The 22,625-nt window shown below is 44.1% G+C and overlaps 1 protein-coding gene across 5 annotated transcripts in view; it reads left to right on the top strand.

Annotated features, from left to right (window-relative positions):
• Positions 1–22,625, top strand: part of NINL (ninein like) — a 238,932-nt gene that overhangs the window by 197,592 nt on the left and 18,715 nt on the right. For 3 of the 5 annotated variants that reach the window (XM_049869354.1, XM_049869353.1, XM_049869352.1), the window contains 3 exons: positions 1,390–2,421; positions 10,603–10,707; positions 11,705–11,774. In XM_049869354.1, coding sequence (XP_049725311.1) covers positions 1,390–2,421; positions 10,603–10,707; positions 11,705–11,774 — 1,207 coding nt within the window. Of the gene's footprint in view, positions 1–1,389; positions 2,422–8,550; positions 10,413–10,602; positions 10,708–11,704; positions 11,775–22,625 lie in introns of those variants that run through there. The other 2 variants (XM_049869356.1, XM_049869355.1) reach the window with 2 other exon arrangements.

The raw sequence follows: 22,625 nt of genomic DNA, 5'->3' as shown, positions 1-22,625 counted from the left end.
GAGGGTCTGAAAGCCCTAAAGCAACTGGAAAGAAAATTAGTTCGAATTAGGGAAGTTTTTAGAAGCTAACATGGACAAAGGTGATAAAAGGTTTATTTAGAAAATTAAATATGGCATCAGTGTACGAGAGCCACACGCCCGTTCTTTGTCCAGCGGGTCTCACTTAGTGGAGTAACTGGTTACGACAAGCCTGGTGCACATTCTTGAGGACCTCACTCTCCCACAGAGAGTCTTGGGCCCTCCCCAGCTTGGGCACTGGCCAGACTGGGACCCTGCTGGCCAGGCCTGAGCAGCCTTCTCCGGATGGGCTCTTTGCTGGGAACTTGGGCTGGGTTCAGATGTGGGAGGCATGGCACCATGCTGATGACAGGAGACCAAGCCACCTTCTACTTGCAGGACTGTCCTATGACCTGGAAAGGTCACTGTCCCTAGAGGCCGTTTGCCCTTCCTTCTCTGTGCAGGAAAGTTGGGGCAGCTTGAGTGTGGGAGGAGAGGAAAAGCTCTGGACCACCACCAGCCCGAGCCTGCGCCCTCTCTTTCTCTCCCCCAGATGCTGCCACAGAGTGCAGCCTCAAGCCTGGGGGCTGCAGATGGTCCCCTCCTGGATGACTGAGAGAAAATCATTTTTAAGTCACGTGCTTCCCCTGAGCTTTATTTCTTTTCTCTTAAACCTAGGATCTCTGTGATAAGGGTCCTGACCACTTTGAAAACCACTTCCTCTTATACCCATTGCCACTGCTCCAGAGCCCCTCTCAGACTCCAAGAGGCAGCAGAGGGACTGGGCCTGGTCCCAGGAGCTGCCCTAGCTGACTGGAAGGCCTCTCACCCCATGACTGGGTGTAGAGCCATGTCATGTGTCTTCGATGTGCTCAGAGCTGCCCTGGCCCTCCCAGGCTGGCTGCTCTCAACTGGGCCTCACTCAGCCTCAGATTTTTTTTCCTGGGGCTTCCAAAGGCCCCTTTCCCAGCAGTGTAAGGCGTTTTCAAGAGTAATTTTGACTACAGGTGAGTTTCCTCTGTCCCACTAAAACTTCAGGCCAGCACTGCCCAATACAGCTTTCTGTGACGATGGACATGTCCTCTGTTTGTCTGCCCAGGGCAGGAGCTACCAGCCACGTGTATGTGACTGGTGTGACCGAGAAGCTGAGTTTTAATTTAATTCAGTTTTAATTGGCTTAAACTTAAATTTACATAACCACAAGTGGCATCCGTGTTGCCCCGTCAGGTAGGTCTCCCGTGTGGATTCTCTAAGAGCGACTGGAACGAACGGAGAAGAGTTATGCACCTAGAACAGAAGCTCAGGCGGCCTTTGCTGACCCAGGGGAGCGACTCCATGGTGTGTGTGGCATTTCTGTTTCTGAGCCAGGTCCCTGTGAAATTGTTTCTGTAGGAAGGAGGCAGAGGCTGAGCTGAGCCAGAAGCTCTTGTGGATGGAAGCCCAGCAGGCCACCCTCCGTGAGCACTTGTCACGGCAACACCAGCGCGAAGAAGAAGACATGCTGCAGACGCACCTGCTGCAGGTGAGAGACGTGGCGGTGCAGCTGGACTCAGAGAAGGGATGGAGGGATGAGAGGGAGAAGGAGATCCTGGCCCAGTGCAGGAAGCAGCAGCTCAAGCTGGAGGAGCTGATGAGTGAAGAGCAAGCTCATATTTGCAAAGCATTTGCCCTTGAGAAGGGGAAATTAGAACTCACACATAGGAAGCAAGTAGAAGGGCTTATCCAGGAGACACAGATGCTGAGGCCTGCCTTGAAGGAGGGAACAGCAGCAGCAGATCATGAGAGAGAAAGGCGGCCACCACCAGGCCTGCTTGGACCTGCGGAAGTCGGGGAGGAGGCGGGACCAGCAGGAGGCAGGCCTGGGCCTGGAGGGGCAGAGGCCATGGGTATACCAGGCTGGCCACACAGCTGTGCAGGCCCTGTCCAGAGCCCAACCTCAATCCCAGCCCTGCGACCCAAAGGGCCATCTGCGAGCTTCAGCATCAGAGACGGCCATCCTGGCTTGCTGTATGCTGTAGAAATGGCTTGTGTTCCTTCAGAGATGTGGTCCTATGTGGGGCCACCTGGGGTGGATGGGACAGTGTTCCTGGAGAAACCAGTGCCTTTGCCTAGCAACCGAGCAGGTCAGAGCTGGCAGTCATCCGAGCAGCGGCAGCCCAAAGCCCCGGAGCAGCTCTGGTTGGTAATGGATGGAGACAACCTGCATGGGGTGCCAGCCCTCGGGAGGAGCCTGAGCACTCTGGAGGGTGAGCATGGGGCGGGGCCCACCGAGACAGGACGGCAGGAGTGGGAAGGAGCCATACAGAGACAGGAGGCAGAAACGGTGCTGGAGAGAGAGAAAATTGAAGTGAAAACCAGACTCCTACAGCTGGAAGATGTGGTTCGGGCACTGGAGAAAGAAGCCGATACGAGAGAGAACAACAGGTTTGCCTTCTACCCATCCTTAAACGTGCGAAATTAGAGCCCACTCACCCCTATCCCTGATGACTCTACTGCATGCTACCCTTTCCTTTTGACAGGCTGGCAGGCCCTGACTCGGGAGAAGGTCATATAACTGTGTGCCTGGTCAGGGCTATAAACCCAGCCCTGCCTGCACTCAGGCTACAGCATTCCCTGGTGCTGAGCGAGTGGGAAAAGGGAGGCTTTCCGTGTAGACCCCTAGAAGCCCACAGTGAGGACTCTTGTGGCTCGGACACAGGTCTGTCCACTACCTTGGTCCCTGGGAAGTTTCATGCTTGTCTCACAGGGCCAAGACAGACTATCCTTGGGGGCCCCACTTCATTCTGGGGGCATCTCCGAAGCCTTCTGCCTACTGACCCCACACGCCTTCATTCAATCCCACTGCATATGCCAGCACTGTCCTCGGGCCTGGGGACTTAGAGTGAAAGAATGGCAGCAACAGTAGTGGCCTGTCCACTCTGCTGGCTGCAGAAGCTGATGCCTTCTGGGGAAAGCCGAGATGGTAGGGAGTCCTAAAGGTTTTGGTTGGTTGGGCAGAGTGCTGAGAGGGCCACAGATGGAGCTGGAGTTCCCCTCCCCTGGGCTCCCCTGGGCTCCTCTGGGCTCCCCTGGGCTCCCCTGGGCTCCCCTGGGACTCAGGCTGGCAAATACTCTTACCTCAGAAGCCTGGAATCTAGAAAGGCTTTTCCCGATGCTGCAGAGAGTGGCTTAAAACAGCACAGATTTATTATCTTACAGCTCTAGAGGTGGGAACCCTGGGGGTGTAGTGGTTAAGGGCTGTGGCTGCTAACCAAACCGTCAGCAGTTTGAATCCACTAGGCCCTCCTTGGAAACCATATAGGGCCATTCTACCCTGTGCTGTAGGGTCCCAGTGAGTCAGAATCAACTCGATGGCAATGGGTTTGGGGTGTTTTGTTTTGTTTTTTTGGTTTTAGTTCTAGAGGTTAGAGGTTTGAAGTAGGCTAAAATTTAGCTAAATTTAAAGTTTTTTTTAATATAGCTAAATTTTAACTAGAACTTAGAACTAAACTGGGCTGCAGTCAAGGTGTTGTTGGGACTACATCCCTTTCTGAGGGCTCTGTTTACTTGCCTTTTCCAGCTTCTAAAGACCACGCACATTCCTTGGTTTGTGGCCCCTTCCTCCATCTTTAAAGCCGCCAATGGCTGGCTGAGTCTTTCCCACACTGCATCACTCTGACTCTGACTCACCTGCCTCTGTCTTTCACTTAATGGACCCTGGTGATGACATTGGGCCCCCCAGGATAATCCAGAATAATTGCCCCATCTCAAAGTCAGCAGATTATCAGACTTAATTCCACCTTTACCTGAAATTCCCCCTAGCCATATAACTTAATATTCACCGGTGCTGGGGATTAGGATATCTATGGACATTTTTAGGAGGTCATTGTTCTACTGACCACAGTAGGTGATCTGAGTTTTGTCTCTGATACTTTCATGATCTCTTTATCTTTGATGTGTTTAAATGTGTATTTCTTGCTTTTAAACTTTTTATTGAGTGTTACATGCATTTAAAAAAATGCACGTAAGTGTACTAAAAAAAGTGTACAGCTAAAAGAAATTGAGCATATCATGTTACCAGTTCATGGTATGTTAAATATTCCTCTCCAGCACCACAACTCAAAGGCATCAATTCTTCTTCAGTCTTCTTATTCATCATCCAGCTTTCACATACATAGGAGGCAATTGAAAACACCAGGGCTTGGGTCAGGCATACCTTAGCCTTCAAGGTGACATCTTTGCTTTTCAACACTTTAAAGAGGTCTTTTGCAGCAGATTTGCCCAGTGCAATGCGTCTTTTGATTTCTTGACTGCTGCTTCCATGGGTTTTGATCGTGGATCCAAGTAAGATGAAATCCTTGACAACTTTAGTCTTTTCTCCATTTATCATGATGTTGCTCACTTGTCCAGTTATGAGGATTTTTGTTTTCTTTATGTTGAGGTATAATCCATACTAAAGGCTGTGGTCTTTGATCTTCATCAGTAAGTGCTTCCAGTCCTCTCGCTTTCAGCAACCAAGAATGTGTCATCTGCATAACGCAGGTTGTTAATGAGTCATCTTGCAATCCCGATGCCCCATTCTTCTTCATATAGTCCAGCTTCTCTGATCATTTGCTCAGCATATAGATTGAATAGGTATGGTGAAAGGATACAACCCTGATGCACGCCTTTCCTGACTTCAAACCAATCAGTATCCCCTTGTTCTGTCCAAATGACTCCCTCTTGATCTATGTACAGGTTCCTCATGAGCACAATTAAGTGTTCTGGAATTCCCCTTCTTTGCAATGTTGTCCATAATTAGTTATGATTCACACAGTTGAATGCCTTAGCATAGTCAATAAAACACAGGTAGACATCTTTCTGCTATTTTCTGCTTTCAGCCAGGACCCATCTGACATCAGCAATAATATCCCTGGTTCCACGTTCTCTTCTGAATCTGGCTTGAATTTCTGGCAGTTCCCTGTCGATATGCTGCTGCAGCCACTTTTGAATAATCTTCAGCAAAATTTTACCGTCCTGTGATACTAATGATATTTCTGCATTCAGTGGGATCACCTTTCTTGGGAATAGGCATAAATATGGATCTCTTCCAATCAGTTGGCCAGGTAGCTGTCTTCCAAATTTCTTGGCATAGATGAGTGAATACTTAAGCACTGCATCCATTCGTTGAAACATCTCAGTTGGTGTTCCGTCAATTCCCTGAGCCTTGTTTGTCGTGATTGCCTTCAGTGCAGCTTGGACGTCTTCATTCAGTACCATTGGTTCCTGCTCATATACCACCTCTTGAAATGGTTGAACATCAACCAATTCTTTTTGGTATAGCGACTCTGTGTATTCCTTCCATCTTCTTTTGATGCTTCCTGAGTTGTCTAATATTTTCGCCATAGAATTCTTTACGATTGCAACTCCAGGCTTGAATTTTTCTTCTTTTTTTTTTTTTTTCAGTTCTTTCAGCTTGAGAAATGCAGAGCATGTTCTTCCCTTTTGGTTTTCCATCTTCAGGTCTTTGCACAAGTCATTATAATACTTTTTCTTCTTCAGCTGCCCCTCGAAATCTTCTGTTCACCTCTTTTACTTCATCATTTTTTCCATGCACTTTAGCTACTCAACATTCAAGACAAGTTCAGAGTCTCTTCTGACATCCATTTTAGTCTTTTCTTTCATTCCTGTCTTTTTAATTACCTCTTGCTTTTTTCATGCATAATGTCCTTGTTGTCATTTCACAACTCGTCTGGTCTTTGGTCATTAGTGTTCAGTGCATCAAATCTTTTCTTGAGATGGTCTCTAAATTCAGGTGGGATATATTCAAGGTTGTACTTTGGCTCTCATCAACTTGTTCTAATTTTCTTCAGTTTCAACTTGAATTTGCATATGAGCAATTGATGGTCTGGTCCGCAGCCGACCCCTGGCCTTGTTCTGACTGATGATATTGAACTTTTCCATCATCTCTTCCCACAGATGTAGTCAATTTGATTCTTGTGATTCCTTCTGGCGAGGTTCACGTGTATAGTCGCCATTTATGTTGATGAAAAAGGGTATTTGCAATGAAGAAGTTGTTGGTCTTGCAAAATTTTATCATACACTCTCTGGCATCTTTTCTATCACCAAGGCCATATTTTCTGACTACCGATCCTCCTCCTCCTCTCCAACTTTTCCATTCCAATCACCAGTAATTACCAATGCAACCTGATTGCATGTTCGATCAAATTCAGACTGCAGAAGCTGATAAAAATGTTGAGTTTCTTCATCTTTCGCCATAGTGGTTGGTATGTAAATTTAAATAATAGTCGTATTAACTGGTCTTCCTTGTAGGTATTTGGATATTATTCTATCACTGACAGCGTTGTACTTCAGGATAGATCTTGAAATGTTCTTTTTGGTAATGAAGGCAACACCATTCCTCTTCAAGTTGTCATTCCTGGCATAGTAGACTATATGATTGTCTGGTTCAAAATGGCCAATACTAGTCCATTTCAGCTCACTAATGCCTAAGATATCAATGTTTATGCATTCCATTTCATTTTAGACGATTTCCAATTTTCCTAGATTCATACTTGGTACATTCCAGGTTCTGATTATTAATGGATGTTTGCAGCTGTTTTTTCTCATTTTGAGTCATGCCGCATCAACAAATGAAGGTCCTGAAAGCTGAACTCCATCCACGTCGTTAAGGTCAACTCTACTTTGAGGAGGCAGCTCTTCCCCAGTCATCTTTTGAGTGCCTTCCAACCTGGCGGGGGGGGGTCATCTTCCAGCACTGTATCAGACAATGTTCCGCTGCTATTCGTAAGATTTTCACTGGCTAATGCTTTTCAGAAGTAGACTGCCTGGTCCTTCTTCCTAGTCTGTCTTAGTCTGGAAGCTCAGCTAAAACCTGTCCTCCATGGGTGACCTTGCTGGTATCTGAATACTGGTGGCATAGCTTCCAGCATCACAGCAACACACAAGCCCCCACAGTACAACAAACTGACAGACCCGTGGGGGCAGGGTTCCTAGATGGTCTAATTCTGTTTTTTGTTTCCCTTGACTCCCATGGGTGATGTGTTTCTGATTTTTGTTTTTTGGGTTTTTTTGTTGTTGTTGTTATTGTGCTTTAAGTTAGCCTTTACAGTTGAAGTTAGTTTCTCATAAAAAATTTATACACACATTGTTATATGAGCCTAGTTGGCTTTCCCAATAATGTGACAGTACAATCCTCATTTCTACCCCAGATTTTCCGCGTCCATTCAACCAGCTCCTGGCCCTTTTTGCCTTCTCATCTCACCTCCAGACAGGAGCTGCCCATTTAGTCTCATGTATCTACTTGAGCTAAGAAGCACACTCTTCACAAGTATCATTTTCTATGTTATAGCCCAGTCTAATCTTTGTCTGAAGAGCTGGCTTCGGGAATGGTGTTAGTTTTGGGCTAACAGAGATCCCTGGGGCCATGTCTTCTGGGGTCTTTCCAGTCTCAGTCAATTAAATCTGATCTTTACTAGAATTTGAGTTCTGTACCCCGCTTTTCTCCTGCCCCATCAGGGACTCTCTGTTGTGTTCCCTGTCAGGGCTTCTTGGTTTGTTCTGTGTTTTGCCTGATCTCTTGAAGAGTTTTGTATATTAATCTTTTGTATTCCAGGGAGTTCTCTTCCTCAGGAAGATTTCTTGAGTCTTTGTTTTGGGAGCTTGCTGAAGCCATCATGGTCTGCCTCTTTATGTGATTTGGTATTGACTGTTGTCTCTGAGCCATCAGTAAGTTATTATATTTATTTATTTATTTTTTGCCTACTGTGTCCTGGCTTCATATTTTGTTTTGATACCCCCAAATAGGCTGCTCGAGTGAGCTAGTTTGATTATTGGCACCTTTGAAGCTCTAACATCCTGTCACCAGCTGGTTAGGGCTGTTACTGAGTATATGAGTGCAGGAGTCCATTTAATTTTCTTGTATGGATTCAGCTCAGGCGTTCAGATATTCAGTCACCAAGTGTGTGGTACAGGCTCTCACCTACAGTCCTAGGCTAGCAGGGGTGATCGGTGTAGGTACAGGTATCTGGCTGTAGTAGGAAGTCACGCGCTGAGCAAGGCAGGGAGCTGACAACCACCCCTGCGTGTCTGTGAGAAAAGTGTGTCCCTGTTCCCTAGAGGGCATAGGTGGGCGCGTTTTGGAGTCATGCTATGGGCTCCCAGTGCTGTTGTCTATAAGGACTGGGAGGCACTGCTTATTCATGAACGCCTGTCGTGAGTGGCTAGGTGGTGTAGATGGAACTACCAGTCCTCAGGCCCCTGGTATGGGAAGGTGAGGACCCTGTTAATAGGCAGAGTGGTGTCAAATGTCATGAACCTGCCACTGTACCATATAGCTGATGCATTTGAGTTTAGACTTCAGGTTTATACCCTGTTGTACTGTGCTGATGAGGGCCTGTGCTGTTGAAATGGGCCCACACAGGTCTATGGAGGGGTGAAAGGCATTCAAAGTCCATGGAACCCCTGTCCCTTATTCCCGTGCCTAGGCAAAGGAGCTGTGCCTGCCCTGAGTTCCCGGCTTAGGGGAGCTGGCAGATTATTTTCCCCTCTTTGTTCATTTGTTCCTTTTCCAAGACCAGGAGAATGGCCCAGGGCTCGTGACGGGTACTACTTCCGGCCCAGGGGATGCGGCAATCTCTGAAGCCAGCCCGGGACCCTTTGCAGGGCAGAGAGGGGGCAGGTAAATGGGAGAGAGGTTTTTCCCAAAGGGGTGTTTTTTGATCCACATGACAGGTTAGACGCATGTACCTACCTCTTGCCAACCGAGCATTGCTTTTCACTGGTTTTGGAGGCTTGAGTAGACTCTCTGCCATTCGATCTCTCCCAATGTGAAAAACACATCCCGAGCACCACTGTTTGCCTCACCATGCACGCCAGCTGGTCAACCTGCAGCTTGCCAGCACTAGCCAGGTCAAGTCTGGGAACTCCTCGCTGCCTCTGAACCATCTCCTCCTCCCCACTGCCGCTCAGTCTGATTCTTCAAATTTGCCTTTGATGTGCAGAGCTCCTAGATTGTCAAATATAATCAATTCACTTGTTTTTTCGGGTCTTTTGCTGTAACAGGGACCACAGGAAGCGTCTGACTACTCTGCCATCTTGGCCCCACCTCCTCTGTGTGTATGTTTTGATGATATTTGATTGGAGCTGTGGTTTGCTTGATGTTAATCACTGGGAGTCCAGGGAGCTTTAGTAGGGGATGTTTTTCTCTATAAAGGATTGGTATTGCCTTTGCAGAGAGGTAGAGGCGACGAATCTGGGACCACTTTAACTTTCTTCCAAGCCATTGGCCTAATGCTGAAGTCAGCAGCGCAGGTTCTTCATCCTGCTGATGGCAGGCCTCAGGGTAACCCTGTCTTTGTGTTGCTTAATGCTCATAGCTTTTGTTTCACTTCCGTTCACTTCATTTGGTTGCCCCGGAGGTTTCCATTACCTTCTGTGAGGACAATCCCACAGTGCGTAGTTGGCTCCACACAGTCTCTGATGATTTGGTGGGTGTGAGTGGGCAACATTCAGCATATCTGGGCTCCAGGCAGCTGGAAGTACAACCCTGCCCCACAGCACACACACACACACACACACAGACACCCCTTGAATCAGTTTGTTTTCCATACTAGAGCCAGAGCAATAGTTTCAAAATGAAGATTTCATTCGTTTCACAACCCTGCTTGAAACCCTTTGATGCTTTTAAAATTCCCATGACTTATATTTCTTTTTTTTTCTCCTTAGCTCCTCATGAGATAAAATAAAGTCAGATGAAGGAGTACTTATGCTCGATACTATAAACATAATACACAAAGTAAGAACAGGACTGTGGCGCATCTTGAGTACTTTTAGATTAGAAAGACTGGAAGCTAATGGAATGCCAGATAGAGACCTATTTGGGGAACTAAGTATCAGCTAGATCAACGTGTATTAAGGGCAGTAAGTATGGGTTTTAAGCTGCCTCCTCAGGGACCTTTGTTGGTAAAATCCTCATCTGTCATAAATCGATGGTGCTGCGTCTGCAAAGGTTCTCTAAATGCTGTTTGTCAGGAAGCGAATGTGGCTCCAGGCAGACTTGGTTCATGTAGCAGCTGACCGTACCTGCTTTTCCCTCGTGAGGGATTCACCTTGCATCAGGTCTCTGTCCATAATTGCTGTGGGTGTCTTCCTAAGTTTTTTCTTCTAGTGCTGCCCTTGGAGTATAGGAGGGTAGAACTCTCATAAAGAGGAAAATATGTCCATATGTTTTGGCCTCTGATCCCTCGTGTTTCTCAGCTCGACGCTGGAGTCCACTAACGGAATATCCTTTGGAATGAAGCGAGGCCTCACGCCCAGCGCTTTGCATTGATATCAACCACAGGCACACACACATTGCAGTGAGAGGTTAAAGGATATAGAAACAGGTCAACTGTAAACACAAAGTAAATGTAACCAAGGTGCTTGCCCTGGGGAGATGCAAACCAGATGTGTTAATCCTGGATGGAGAAAAAGGAAAAGTGTGCCCGGTGCCATCCTGAGGGAGGGGAAATGTCAACTGCAGTATCGCCATCACTTCCAAGTGCAGGGACCGGTAGCAGACGGATCGCATATTGCAGCCAACTCCTGGAGTGCCCAGCCTGCCTTCTCTTTCACATTTGCTTGCAGAATTGAGTTACAGAGGCTTTCTGAACAAAACGCTTTGTTGGCAGACGAGCTGGAAAGAATTCAGCAAGAACTTGGAGCTGCAGAAAGGACAAATGATGCACAGAGGTAAGGGCCTGTCTCAGTGCTCCCCAGCCTTCAAGCCTGTGGCCCGGTTACCTCTGAGTAGAATCAGTGTAGAAGGTATTCATATAGGAAGTGGGGAGTGTTCACAAGTAACCCCACCTTCCGGAAAACCACAAGTGGGTGAGCCTTGTTGCCCTCTGACCATGCCATGACAGGTTATAGGGTCAAATGGAACTCCTGGGCCCTCCTAGGCAAGTAGAGTGTGTTTGTTCATGTTCTAACAATGGTTTCAGCTGGACTTCTCTCCAAGGTTCATCACTGTATATTGATTTTAGTGACTGGGGGGAGGGCAGAGCTCTAGAGCACGGAGGCTGGAGCAAGGGTGGGGGCGGGAACACCCTGTCAATGAGTTTCACTTTCACTACTGTAGCCACATCCAAGGACAATTTGGCCTTTTTTTCTTTTTTCCAAATATGAAATTCAGGATGAGCTCAGCTCTGAAATGCTGAGAGCATGGTGCTGAGTTGATAGAACAGCCGTGACGGTGAGAGGATAAAATGCAGAGTCAGCGATCCAGAGGTGATTCCTGTTATTGCAGGACTTCCGAAATCCAAGAGGTTTTCCATCTGGAAACCATGTTCTTTCCCAACAGACCTCAGTGGGTGTGAGGTGGTTTGGGTCTGTGTCGCTGGGTGTGACCGTTGACTTTGCTAAAGAAACACTAATTTGTCTGATTGAGTAATGTCAAGGAGAATGTTCTTTTTGTACGATACTGGTAACGTCTGACCTCTCTAAAACTCTGACACACCTCACCTAACTTCCTCTGGTTCCAGGGACTTGGGTCAGGACTGTACCATCATCACCGTCATCAGTCATAGCAGCAGTGTAGAGGGGGTAGAGCAGAGCCATAGAATGCCAGAGCACCGGGAGGGGCCTGCCCGCGGTACGGATCCAAGCCATTGATGTCACAGCGAGGTGTGGCCAGGAGAAGGAAACTCTTTTCTTGGTAGTGATACTATTAATTTTGCTTCTCCAACAGGAAGGAAATCGAGGTTTTAAAGAAGGACAAAGACCAGGCCTGCTTTGAAATGGAAACACTGAACAAACAGGTCCAGTATTGCCACCTGGCATGAAGCTAATGCTACCCTTTTTTTTTTTTTTTCATTATTTTAGAATAATTTAACACATACAGAAAGGAAGTAGGGACTTTTTCTGAAAAATTTCGGATGCATTGCTCCCCATCGACTACCTCCCGCCTCAAAGCAGGGAATTAATGTGGACCCGTTAGTGCCATCAGCCGCTGGACACCATTCTGGTGTTGCCACCATCCCAATGATGCTCAGAATCGTGTGTGGCACGTATGTTGTGTCTTTTTAGCATCCTTCTTTCAGTCTATTCTTGATCTTGGGAACCTTGACACTTTAGAAAATTGTAGGCAGTTATTTTGTAGGAAGTCTCAGTTTGGGTTTGTCTGATATTCCCTCATGATTAGATTCAGATGAGGCGTGTTTGTCAGGAGTACAGTCCTGTCAGGGGCACGGTCATGTGTCCTGTTCTGAGTGATTTAGGAATAAGTTGCCTGGTAAAGGCAGTGTTGGCTAGGCTTCTCCACAGCATTTTGTTGGGAGATACTTTGCGACCATGTAAATATCCCATTTCTCACCAAACTCTCATCCCCTATCTTAGATCGTTTTGTTTCTTGACTGAATCAGTTATTACTGTGATGGTGGCCAAATAGTAGCTGCCTAATGCCACCATTTCTTTTACATTTATCACTTGTCATTCTACTATAAGGAAGAGCATTCCCTTCTCCCCATTTATTGATTCATTTGTTTGTGTCATTTTATTTCTATCATGAACTCTTGTTGTATTCAGTGAGGTATTGTTACATGTTACCATTATGATTTTGATGCTCAAATGGGCTTGGATTTGGCCAGTGGGAGCCCTGGCTTCTGCATATTCTCGGAGTGCTCCCTTACTTTCTGGGACTAGAAGATGTTCAGGCTCACCTAATACTTTCCCTGCCTCAGGCCCTGCAACAAGCCGTTACTCTAAGGAGCCCCTGGATCTCGCCACCTATAGTGAAAACCATTAATTTAGACCCATACCTGCAGTTCCTACCCAACAGACAGGAATACTCTAGTTCTCTCCTTTCCATGTTTGTAATTCCTGGAACAGCGAGAAGCCTGGCGTCTGTCACCCTCAGTGTGCTTCCTTGTTACTTGCTGAGTCCCCCTTGCCACGTACACAGAAACACCCTTCTCACTGTTTCTGTGGGCACCGATGCCCCCACGGCTGCACTGCCGCACTGCCCTCCCGCACAGATGCTTTCATTGCTCAGTCCCACTTCATGACTTTGGACTGAGTTATTAAGGAGTAAGCACACAAGGTAGGATGTGTCATCCTGTGTTTTTATTATTCTGTTTTTGAACTGAAATTTTTACTGAGCTAATTATAGACTTACATGCAGTCATACGAAATAATACAGAGAGATACTTTATGCAGTTTATCCCATGGTAACATTTAGTGAAACTATAGTATAATATCACAACAAGGGTATTGACATTGATGCAATCCATGGATCTTACGCAGACTTCCTCAGTTTTACTTGTACTTGTGTGTGTGTGTGTGTATTTGGTTCTGCACAGTTTTATCACCTGTATCCACTACTACAGTCAAGTTTCAATACCACAAGGATCCCTTGTGTTGCCGTTTTATTACCACACCCACCTCCATCCCATCCTTAACCACTGGCAACCACTAACCTGTCCTCCATTTCTGAAGTTTTGTCATTTCAAAAATGTTACCTAAATGAGACTATACAACATCTAACTTTTGAGATTGACTATTTTTCACTAAGCATAATTCCTTGAAGATAAGATTCATCCAAGTGTTGTGTCTATCAATAGTTTCCTTTTATTGCAGAATCATATTCCGTGGTATAGAATGGTTTCTTTAACCATTCGCCTCCTGAAGGACATCTGGGCTGATTCCAGTTTTGTGCTGTTACAGATAAAGCTGCCATGGGCATTCATGTACAGGTTTTCGTGTGAACATAAGTTTTAATTTCTCTGAGATAAATGTCCAGGGGTATAATTGCTGAGTTGTATGGTAGTTACATGTTCAATTTTACAAGAAACAGCCAAGCTGTGTTCTAGAGTGGCCGTACCGTTTCACATTCCCAACAGCAGGGTATGAGTGATCGAGTTTGTCTACATCGTTGCCAGCATTTGGCATTGTCACCAATTTTTATTTTAGCCATTCCAATAGGAGTGTGGTGATATTTCATTGTTGTTTTAATTTGCATTGCCCTAGTGGCTAATGATGTGAACATTCTTTTCATAGACTTATTTGCCATCTGTATGGCAGGGTTCTTTCCTAAAAGTTTTATAGTTTTGCACTTTTCATTTAAGTCCATGATCCATTTTGAGTTAGGTGTCAGGTTTAGGTTGAGGTTCATTTTTCTTGTCTACGGATGTCGTTACCCCAGCACCATTTCTTGAAAAAGCTATGTTTCCTCCATTGAATTGCTTTTACACCTTTATTACAAATCAGTTGAGCATATTTGTGTGGGTCTATTTCTGTACTTTTGTATTGGTCTGTATGCCTGTCGCTTCACCATTACCATAGTGTCTTGACTACTGTAGCTGTATAGTCATTGTTGGGTACCATTGAGTCTGTTCCGATTCATAAAAATCCTGTATACAACCGAATGAAATACTGCCCAGTCCTGAGCCATCCTCACAATCACTGTTACGTTTGAGCCGGTTGTAGCAGGCACTATGTCAATCTATCTCCTTGACGGTCTTCCCCCTTTTCGCTGACCCTCTGCTTTACCAAGCATGATGTCCTTCTCCAGGGACTGGACCATGCTGATAATGTGTCCAAAGTCCATGACATCTCATGTACACCATCTTGCTTCCAAAGAGCATTCTGGCTGTATTTCTTCCAAGACAGACTTGTTCACTCTCCTGGCATTCCATGGTATATTCATTGTTCTTTGCCAACACCATAATTCAAAGGCAACAATTCTTCAATCTTCTTTATTCATTATCCAGCTTTCGCATGCGTGTGAGGTGATTGAAAATATCATGGCTTGGGTCAGGCGCACCTTAGTTCTTAAAGCAATATCTTTGCTTTTTAACACTTTAAAGAGGTCTTTTGCAGCAGATTTGCCCAATGCAATACATCATTTGATTTCCTGACTGCTGCTTTCATGGGTGTTGATTGTGGATCCAAGTAAAATGAAATCCTTGACATCAACCCCTTCTCCGTTTATCATAATGCCACTTATTGGTCCAGTTACGAGGATTTTCATTTTCTTTATGTCAAAGTGTAATCCATACTGAAGGCTGTAATCGTTGATCTTCATCAGTACATGCTTCAAGTCCTCTTCGCTTTCAGCAACCAAAGTTGCATCACCTGCATATCGCAAATTATTGAAGAGTTTTCCACCAATCCTGATGCCACATTCTTCTTCATGGAGTCCAACTTCTTGGATTCTCTGCTCAGCATGCAGATTGAATTAGTGAAAAGATGCAACCCTGATGCACATCTTTCTTGATTTTAAATCATGCAGTATCCCCTTACTCTGGTTGAATGACTCCTTCTTCGTTTATGTACAAGTTCCACATTAGCACAATTAAGTGTTCTGGAATTCCCACTCTTCACAGTGTTATCCATAATTCATTATGATCCATACAGTCAAGTGCCTTTGCATAGTCAGTAAAACACAAGTAAACATCTTTCTGCTTTCAGCCAAAATCCATCTGACATCAGCAATGACATCCCTTGTTCCATGTCCTCTTCTGAATCTGGCTTGAATTTCTGCCAATTCCTGTTGAAGTACTGCTGCAACCACTTTTGAATGATTCTCAGTACAATTTTACTTGGGTGTGGTGTTAATAATATTGTTGGAAAATTTCTGCATTCCGTTGGGTCATCTTTCTTTGGAATGAGTACAAATATGGATCTCTTCCAGTCAGTTGGCCAGGTAACTGTCTTCCAAACTTTTTGGCATAGACAAGTGAGCACCTCTAGCACTGTATCCGTTGTCGAAGCATCTCAGCTGATGGTATTCCATGAGTTCCTGGAGCCTTGTTTTTTGCCAGTGCCTTCAGTGCAGTTTGGACTTCTTCCTTCAGTACCGTCAATTCTTGATCATATGCTACCTCCTGAAATGGTTGGACATCATCAACCAGTTCTTTCTGGTACACTGACTCTGTATTCCCTCTATCTTCTTTTGATGCTTCCTGTGTCATTCAGTATTTTGCCCATAGAATCCTTCAAAATTGCAAGTCAAGGCTTGAATTTTTTTTTTCAGTTCTTTCATCTTGAGAAATAAAGAACATGTTCTTCCCTTTTGGTTTTCTAACTCCAGGTCTTTGTACATGTCATTATAATATTTTAATTTGTCTTCTCGAGCTGCCCTTTGAAATCTTCTTGTCTGCTCTTTGGCTTCATTTCTTCCATTCGCTATAGCTACCCTGCATTCAAGAGCAAATTTCAGAGCATCTTCTGACGTCCATTTTGGTCTTTTCTTTCTTTTCTCTCTTTTTAATGACCTCTTGCTTTCTGCATATATGATGTCCTTGATGTCTCCCCACAACTCATCTGGTCTTTAGTCATTAGTGTTCAGTGTGTGAGATGGTCCCCAAAATCAGGTGGGAAATAATAAAGGTCATATTATTGGTCTCATGGACTTCTTTTAATTTTCTTCAACTTCAAATTGAACTTGCAAATGAGCAATTGATAGCCTGTTCCACAGTCAGCCCCTGGCCCTGTTCTGACTGATGGTATTGAGCTTTTCCATTGCCTCCAGAAATGCAGACAGTTTGATTCCTGTGTATTCCATCCAGCGAGGTCCGCGTGTGTAGTTGCCGTTTATGTTGTTGAAAGAAAGTATTTGCAGTGAAGAAGTCATTGGTCTTGCAAAATTCTATCATGTGACCTCTGGCATCATTTCTATCACGAAGGCCCTATTTTCCAACTACTGATCCTTCTCCTTTGTTTCCAGCTTTCACATTCCAATCACCAGTAATTGTCAATGCGTCTTGATTGCATGTTTGATCAATTTCAGATTGCAGAAGTTGGTAAAAATCTTCAGTTTCTTCATCTTTGGCTTTAGTGGTTGGTGCGTAAATATGAATAATAGTCATATTAACTGGGCTTCCTTGTAGGTATATGGATACTATCCTATCACTGACAGTGTTGTGCTTCAAGATAGGTCTTGAGATGTTCTTTCTGACAGTGGACATGATGCCATTCCTCTTCAGTTTGTCATTCCTGACATAGTACATCATAGGATTGTCTGATTCAAAGTGGCCACTGCCAGCACATATCAGCTCACTAATGCCTAGGATATTGATGTTTATGCGTTCCATTTCACTTTTGACAACTTCAAATTTTCCTAGATTCATACTTCGTACATTCCATGTTCCAATTATTAATGGGTGTTTGCAGCTCTTTCTTCTCATTTTGAGTTGTGCCACATCAGCAAATGAAGGTCGTGAAGGCTTGACTCCATCCACATCAAGGTCGACTCTACTTTGAGGAGGCAGCTCTTCCCCAGTCATATTTTGAGAGCCTTCCAACCTGAGGCGCTCATCTTCCAGAACTATTTCAGACAGTGTTCCGCTGCTTTTCACAAAGTGTTCAGTAGCCAGTTTTTTCAGAAGTAGACTGCCAGGTCCTTCTTCCCAGTCTTAGTCTGGAAGCTCCACTAAAACCTGTCCACCAAGGGTGACCCTGCTTGTAATTGAAATGCCAGTGGCAAAGTTTCCAGTATCACAGCAACACTCAAGCCACCACAGTACGACAAACCGACAGACGCATGGTGGGTAGCTATGTAGTAGGCCTTAATAGTAAATAGAGTGATTCCTCCCACTTTGTCAAGATTGTTTTAGCTCTTCTAGAATCTGTGTCTTATAAATTTTAGAATAATCTTGTCTAAATTACCAGAAAGCTTGCTGAGATTTTGATAGGAAGAAGAGTTATAGAACCATGCAGCTGTGCTTCCTGTCACGTCATGGTGTCACCCCTTCTGTTTCGTAAACGCCCGCTCTGTCCCAAGATAAGTCCCTACAGTTCTTCTTTCTTTGTGCCTCCTCCGCCCCACTACCTCTTTCCACACATGGCAGACAAGAGAGGTTTCTGCCATGGAAACTCGCTCAGACCGCTGAGCTGAGGGCTCCCAGCTTAGGGTGTTTGTTTCCAGGATTGCAGGAGCCTTCTCCATCAGAAGGGTAATTCATGGATTAATGTAAGATGAAAACTGAAGATTCTGGATTTGCCTGAAAATGGAAGACTCCAGCTTCCTGTGGAAATGACCTCTTTTGGGCTTTCAAGGGCCCAGAGTCAGTGTCCCCGTGGTCCTGCCTCTCCCCCTTCTGGCTTTTCCCTGTGACACATTTGTTAAGGGGCTATAGACATCCATTTATTTCATACCCCCACCTTTTCTTTATGAAAACTTTACATACACAGAAAAATTGTAAGAATGTACGGTGATCACCTACATGCCAGCATCTTAATGCAGCAGTTGTTAATATGGCCATATGTGCTTTACTCCTTTGTATCTGTGTGTATGTGTGTACGTGTAGGTGTTTCCTGAACCATTTGAAAGTTAGATATAATGACAGTCCACTCCTAAATATTTCAGCAGACACCTCCTAAAAATGACTGCTTCCTTCTACCTAACCGCAGCACCACTATCACACCTAAGAAAATTAACAGTAATTACCTGATATAATCTCCCATTCATTTTTTTTTTTTAATCTCCTATTCATACCATAGTCATACTTCTGTGGGTTTTTGAACTGGTATCTACTCGTGGTTACCCTTTTATGTGTCAGCTGTTAATTCTCTTCCCTTTTTTGGTGGCGTAAAATGACCACTTTACTGGGCTCAGGGATTCAAGCAGGGCACAGCTGGATAGCCTGTCTCTACCCCGTGATGGCTGGAGCTGGCACTGTCCAGAGGCCCCTCAGTCACACATCTGTGGACATGGGGCTCTCCAGGCGGTGTGGGGGCCAGGCTCCTAGAGGAGGTGACCAGAGAGGGAGCACTGAAGAGCAGGTGTCCTAAGAGGGCAGCCACGCCTTCTTCCGAGCAGGCCTCGGACGTGTCCTGCTTCACTACCACTGCCTTCTGTTGGGTACCTGTGCTCACTCAGACCCTCCAGTTCACGGAGCCGTTACTCTCCCTCTCCTCATGGGCAGCTGTCAGGGTCACATGGCAAAAGACGACGGGAAATGGCAGGTATAACACAGTCGACCTGAATGTCTCTGCAGTCGCTTTTTCTATTTTATTTTTGTTGTTGAGAATATATACAACAAAACATATACAAATTCAACAGTTTCTGTAGCTACAATTCAGTGACATTGATTACATCCTTCAAGTTTTGCGACCGTTCTCATCATCCTGTCCTGAGTTGTTTCTCCACCAGTAACGAACTCACTGCCTCTAAGGCTCCTGTGTAATCTTTCGAGTTGCTGTTGTCAGTTTGATCCCATAGGCATAGTTCTTACAAGACCATAATGCCCAAAGGAGACTTTTTTTACTAGTTTATCTAAACTATTGTTTTAAGAAGACTCCAAGGGATATTTTTGGCTTATTAAAAATTATTTCAGGGCAGTAGTTTCGGGGGTTTATCCAGTCTCTATGGCTCCAAAAGTCTGTGGAGTCCATGAAAATTTGAATTTCTGTTCTGCATTTTACCCCTTTTTATCAGGATTCTGCCACAGAATCTTTGATCAAAATGTTCAGTAGTGGTAACCCGGCACCATCCAGTTATTCTGTTCTCACGGCAAGAGAGGCAGTTGTTCATGGAGGTGATTAGCCAAACATTCCATGTCCTCCTCCTATTCCTCCTGACTCTCCTTCCTCTGTTGCTCCAGGAGAATAGAGACCATTTGTTGTGCCTTGGATGGCCACTTGCAAACTTTTAAAACCTCAGGCACTACACAGCAATCTAGGATGTAGAACAGAAGCACTGAACACATTATTTCATGCCCCGTGAAACTATGACCCTAAACCAAGGAGCCAAATCTCGTGAGGTGTCTGACTGTACATACGCAGCCTCAGCAGCTGCCCTTTTTTTGTCATTGTGGTAAATATGTCTGTCACACAACTTTTGCCTATCCAGCTCTTTACAGGTGCACAACTGATTGACAGCACTACAATAATTGGCTGTGCAACTCTACCCTTCATCGGTGTAATTTTTCCATCACTGTAAACCAAAACTCAGCACTCCTCAAGCGATAACGCTCCTTCCCCCCTCCTTCCTGCCCCTGGGAACCACTAATGAACTTTGATCTCTATACATTTGCCTTTTTGTTTATCTTTTTATATAAGTGAGGTCATATAATTTTTGTCCTTTTGTGATCGATTTATTACATTCAGCATAATGTCTTCAAGCTCCGTCCATGTTGTAGCCTGTATCAAGACTTCATTTTTCGTGCTGGCTTAGTAGTATCCCACTGTATGTGTGCACCACATTTTGTCTATGCATTCCTCTGCTGGGGGGAATTCAGGTGGTTTCCACCTTTTGGCTAATGTGAGCAGTCCCGCAGTGAACATTGGTGTACAAGTCTCTGTTTGAGTCTCTGCCAGGAGTGGAAGTGCTGGGTCATATGATAGTTCTGTTTTTATTGCTTTTGAGAACTGCCACACTGTCTTCCACAGCAGCTGGCTGTACCGTTTTGCAATCCCACCAGCAATGGATAAGCGTTCCAATTTCCCAACATTCTCGCCAACCTTTGTTATTTTCTGTTGGTATTTTATCGTAGCCATCCTGGTGGAAGTGTAATGGTTTTGATTTGCATCTCCCTGATGGCTAATGACGCTAAGCATCTCTTCATGTATTTGGTGGCCATTTGATTGTCCTCTTTGGTGGAATGTCTATTCAAGTCCTTTGCCTATTTTATGTCTTTTCATTATTAAGTTGCCAAAGTTGTGCATGTTTTTGTTATTAGATTCTTGTTGGCTATATGGTTTCCGAAGATATTCTCCCAGTTAGTAGCTTGTCTTTTCACTTTTTTGGTGAAGTCTTCTGATGCTCAAAAGTTTTTAATTTTTATGACATCCCATTTATTTTGCCTTTAGTTGTTTGTGCTTTTTTTTTATTATTATATTAGATAATCCATTGTCATAGCGAGGCCAGGGAACATTCCCCTGCAATTTCTTCTAAGAACTTTATGATTTTATTTTGCATGTTTAGATCTTCAATCTGTTCTTTAATTTGTTTTTGTGTACGGTGTGAGGCATGGATCCTGTTTCCCTTTTCTGTTTGTGGAGATACAACTTTCTTAACACAATTTATTGAAGACACTCTTTTCTCCATCAAATGGACTTAGCACCCTTGTCAAAAATTAGTTGACGAAAAATGTGTGGGTTTATTTCTGCATTCTCAATTCTATTCCATTTGTCTATGTGTCTGTTGTTATACCAGTACTGGTACCAGTCTGCTTTAATTACTGTAGCAGTATAGTATGTTTTAAAATCAGGAAGTGTGAGTCCTGCCTTATTCTCTTTCAAATCGCTTTAGCTATTCAGGGCCTCTTGCCATTCTTTATAAAGTTGAGGTTTGGCTTTTTCATTTTGGTAAAGAAGGATGTTGAAATTTTGATTGAGATCATGTTGAATCTGTAGATTGCTTTGGGTAGTACTGACATCTTAACAATATTAAGTTTTCCAATCCGTGAACATGGAACGTCTTTCCATTTATTTATGTCTTCTTTAATCTCTTTCAGCTGTGTTTTTTGATTTTCATTGTATGAGTCCATCACATCCTTGGTTAAATTTATTCCTGGGTATTTTATTCTCTTAGATACTGTCATAAATGGAACTGTTTGTCTAATTTCCCTTTCAGATTTTTCATGCTGGTGTGTAGAAACCTAACTGATTTTTGTTTGTTGACCTTGTACACTGCAACTTTGCTAAATTCCTCTAGAAGTTTTCTTGCAGACTCATTGGAATTTTCTGCATATTGCTTCAGGGTCACTATCAGTTGGAATTGACGCAACAGCAATGACTTTGGTTTGGTTTGCTTAGGATTATGTCATCGGTGCATAGAAATGATTTTAATTCTTTTCCAATCCGGATACTTTTTTTTCTTTTTGCTCTGGCTAAGACTTCTAATACAATATTGGATAGAAGTGGTGAGAGCGGGCACCTTGTCTCGTTCCCGATTTCAAGGGATAAGCTCTCAGTCTTTCTCCGTTAAATATAATGTTGGCTCTTGGCTTTTCATATATGCCCTGAATCATAGTGAAGAGTTTCCCTTCTGTTCCAATCTTTTTAGGGTTTTCATGAAAAAAGGTGTTGGATTTTATCGGATGTTTGTTCTACATCCAAAGAGATGACCATATGTTTCTTTTCCTTTGTTCTACCGATGTGATGTATTGCATTGATTCATTTTCTTATGTTGAACTATCCCATCCCACTTGGTTGTGGTTTATGACTCTTTTAATATGTTGTTGGATTCTGTTTGCTAGTGTTTTGTTGAGGGTTTTTGCACCTATATTCGTAAGAAATATTGACATGTAGTTTTTTTGTTGTGTCTTTGTCTGGTTTTGGTATCAGGATTATGTTTGCGTCATAGAATAAATTAGGAAGTAGTCCTTCCTTCCCTATCTTTTGGAAGAGTTTAGACAGAATTGGTGTCAGTTCTTCTCTAAATGTTTTTTAGAATTCTCCAGTGAAGCCGTCTGGTCCAGGACTTTTTTTGTTGTTGTCAAAAGGTTTTTCATCACTGATTCAATTTCTTCACTTGTTATAAGTCTGTTGAAACTTTCTATTTCCTCCAGGATCAGTTTGGGTAGAATTTGTCCATTTCATCTAGGTTATCCAGTTAGTAGCCATACAGTTTTTCATAATATTCTATCATAATTCTTTTTATTTCTATTGGTTCAGCTGTAATGTCACCTTTTTGATTTATTATTTGGGTTTTTTGCATCTTTTCT

Source organism: Elephas maximus, chromosome 25, assembly GCF_024166365.1.
Source record: "Elephas maximus indicus isolate mEleMax1 chromosome 25, mEleMax1 primary haplotype, whole genome shotgun sequence".
NCBI classification, from domain to species: Eukaryota; Metazoa; Chordata; class Mammalia; order Proboscidea; family Elephantidae; genus Elephas; species Elephas maximus.
This window is presented reverse-complemented; position numbering and strand designations above follow the sequence as displayed.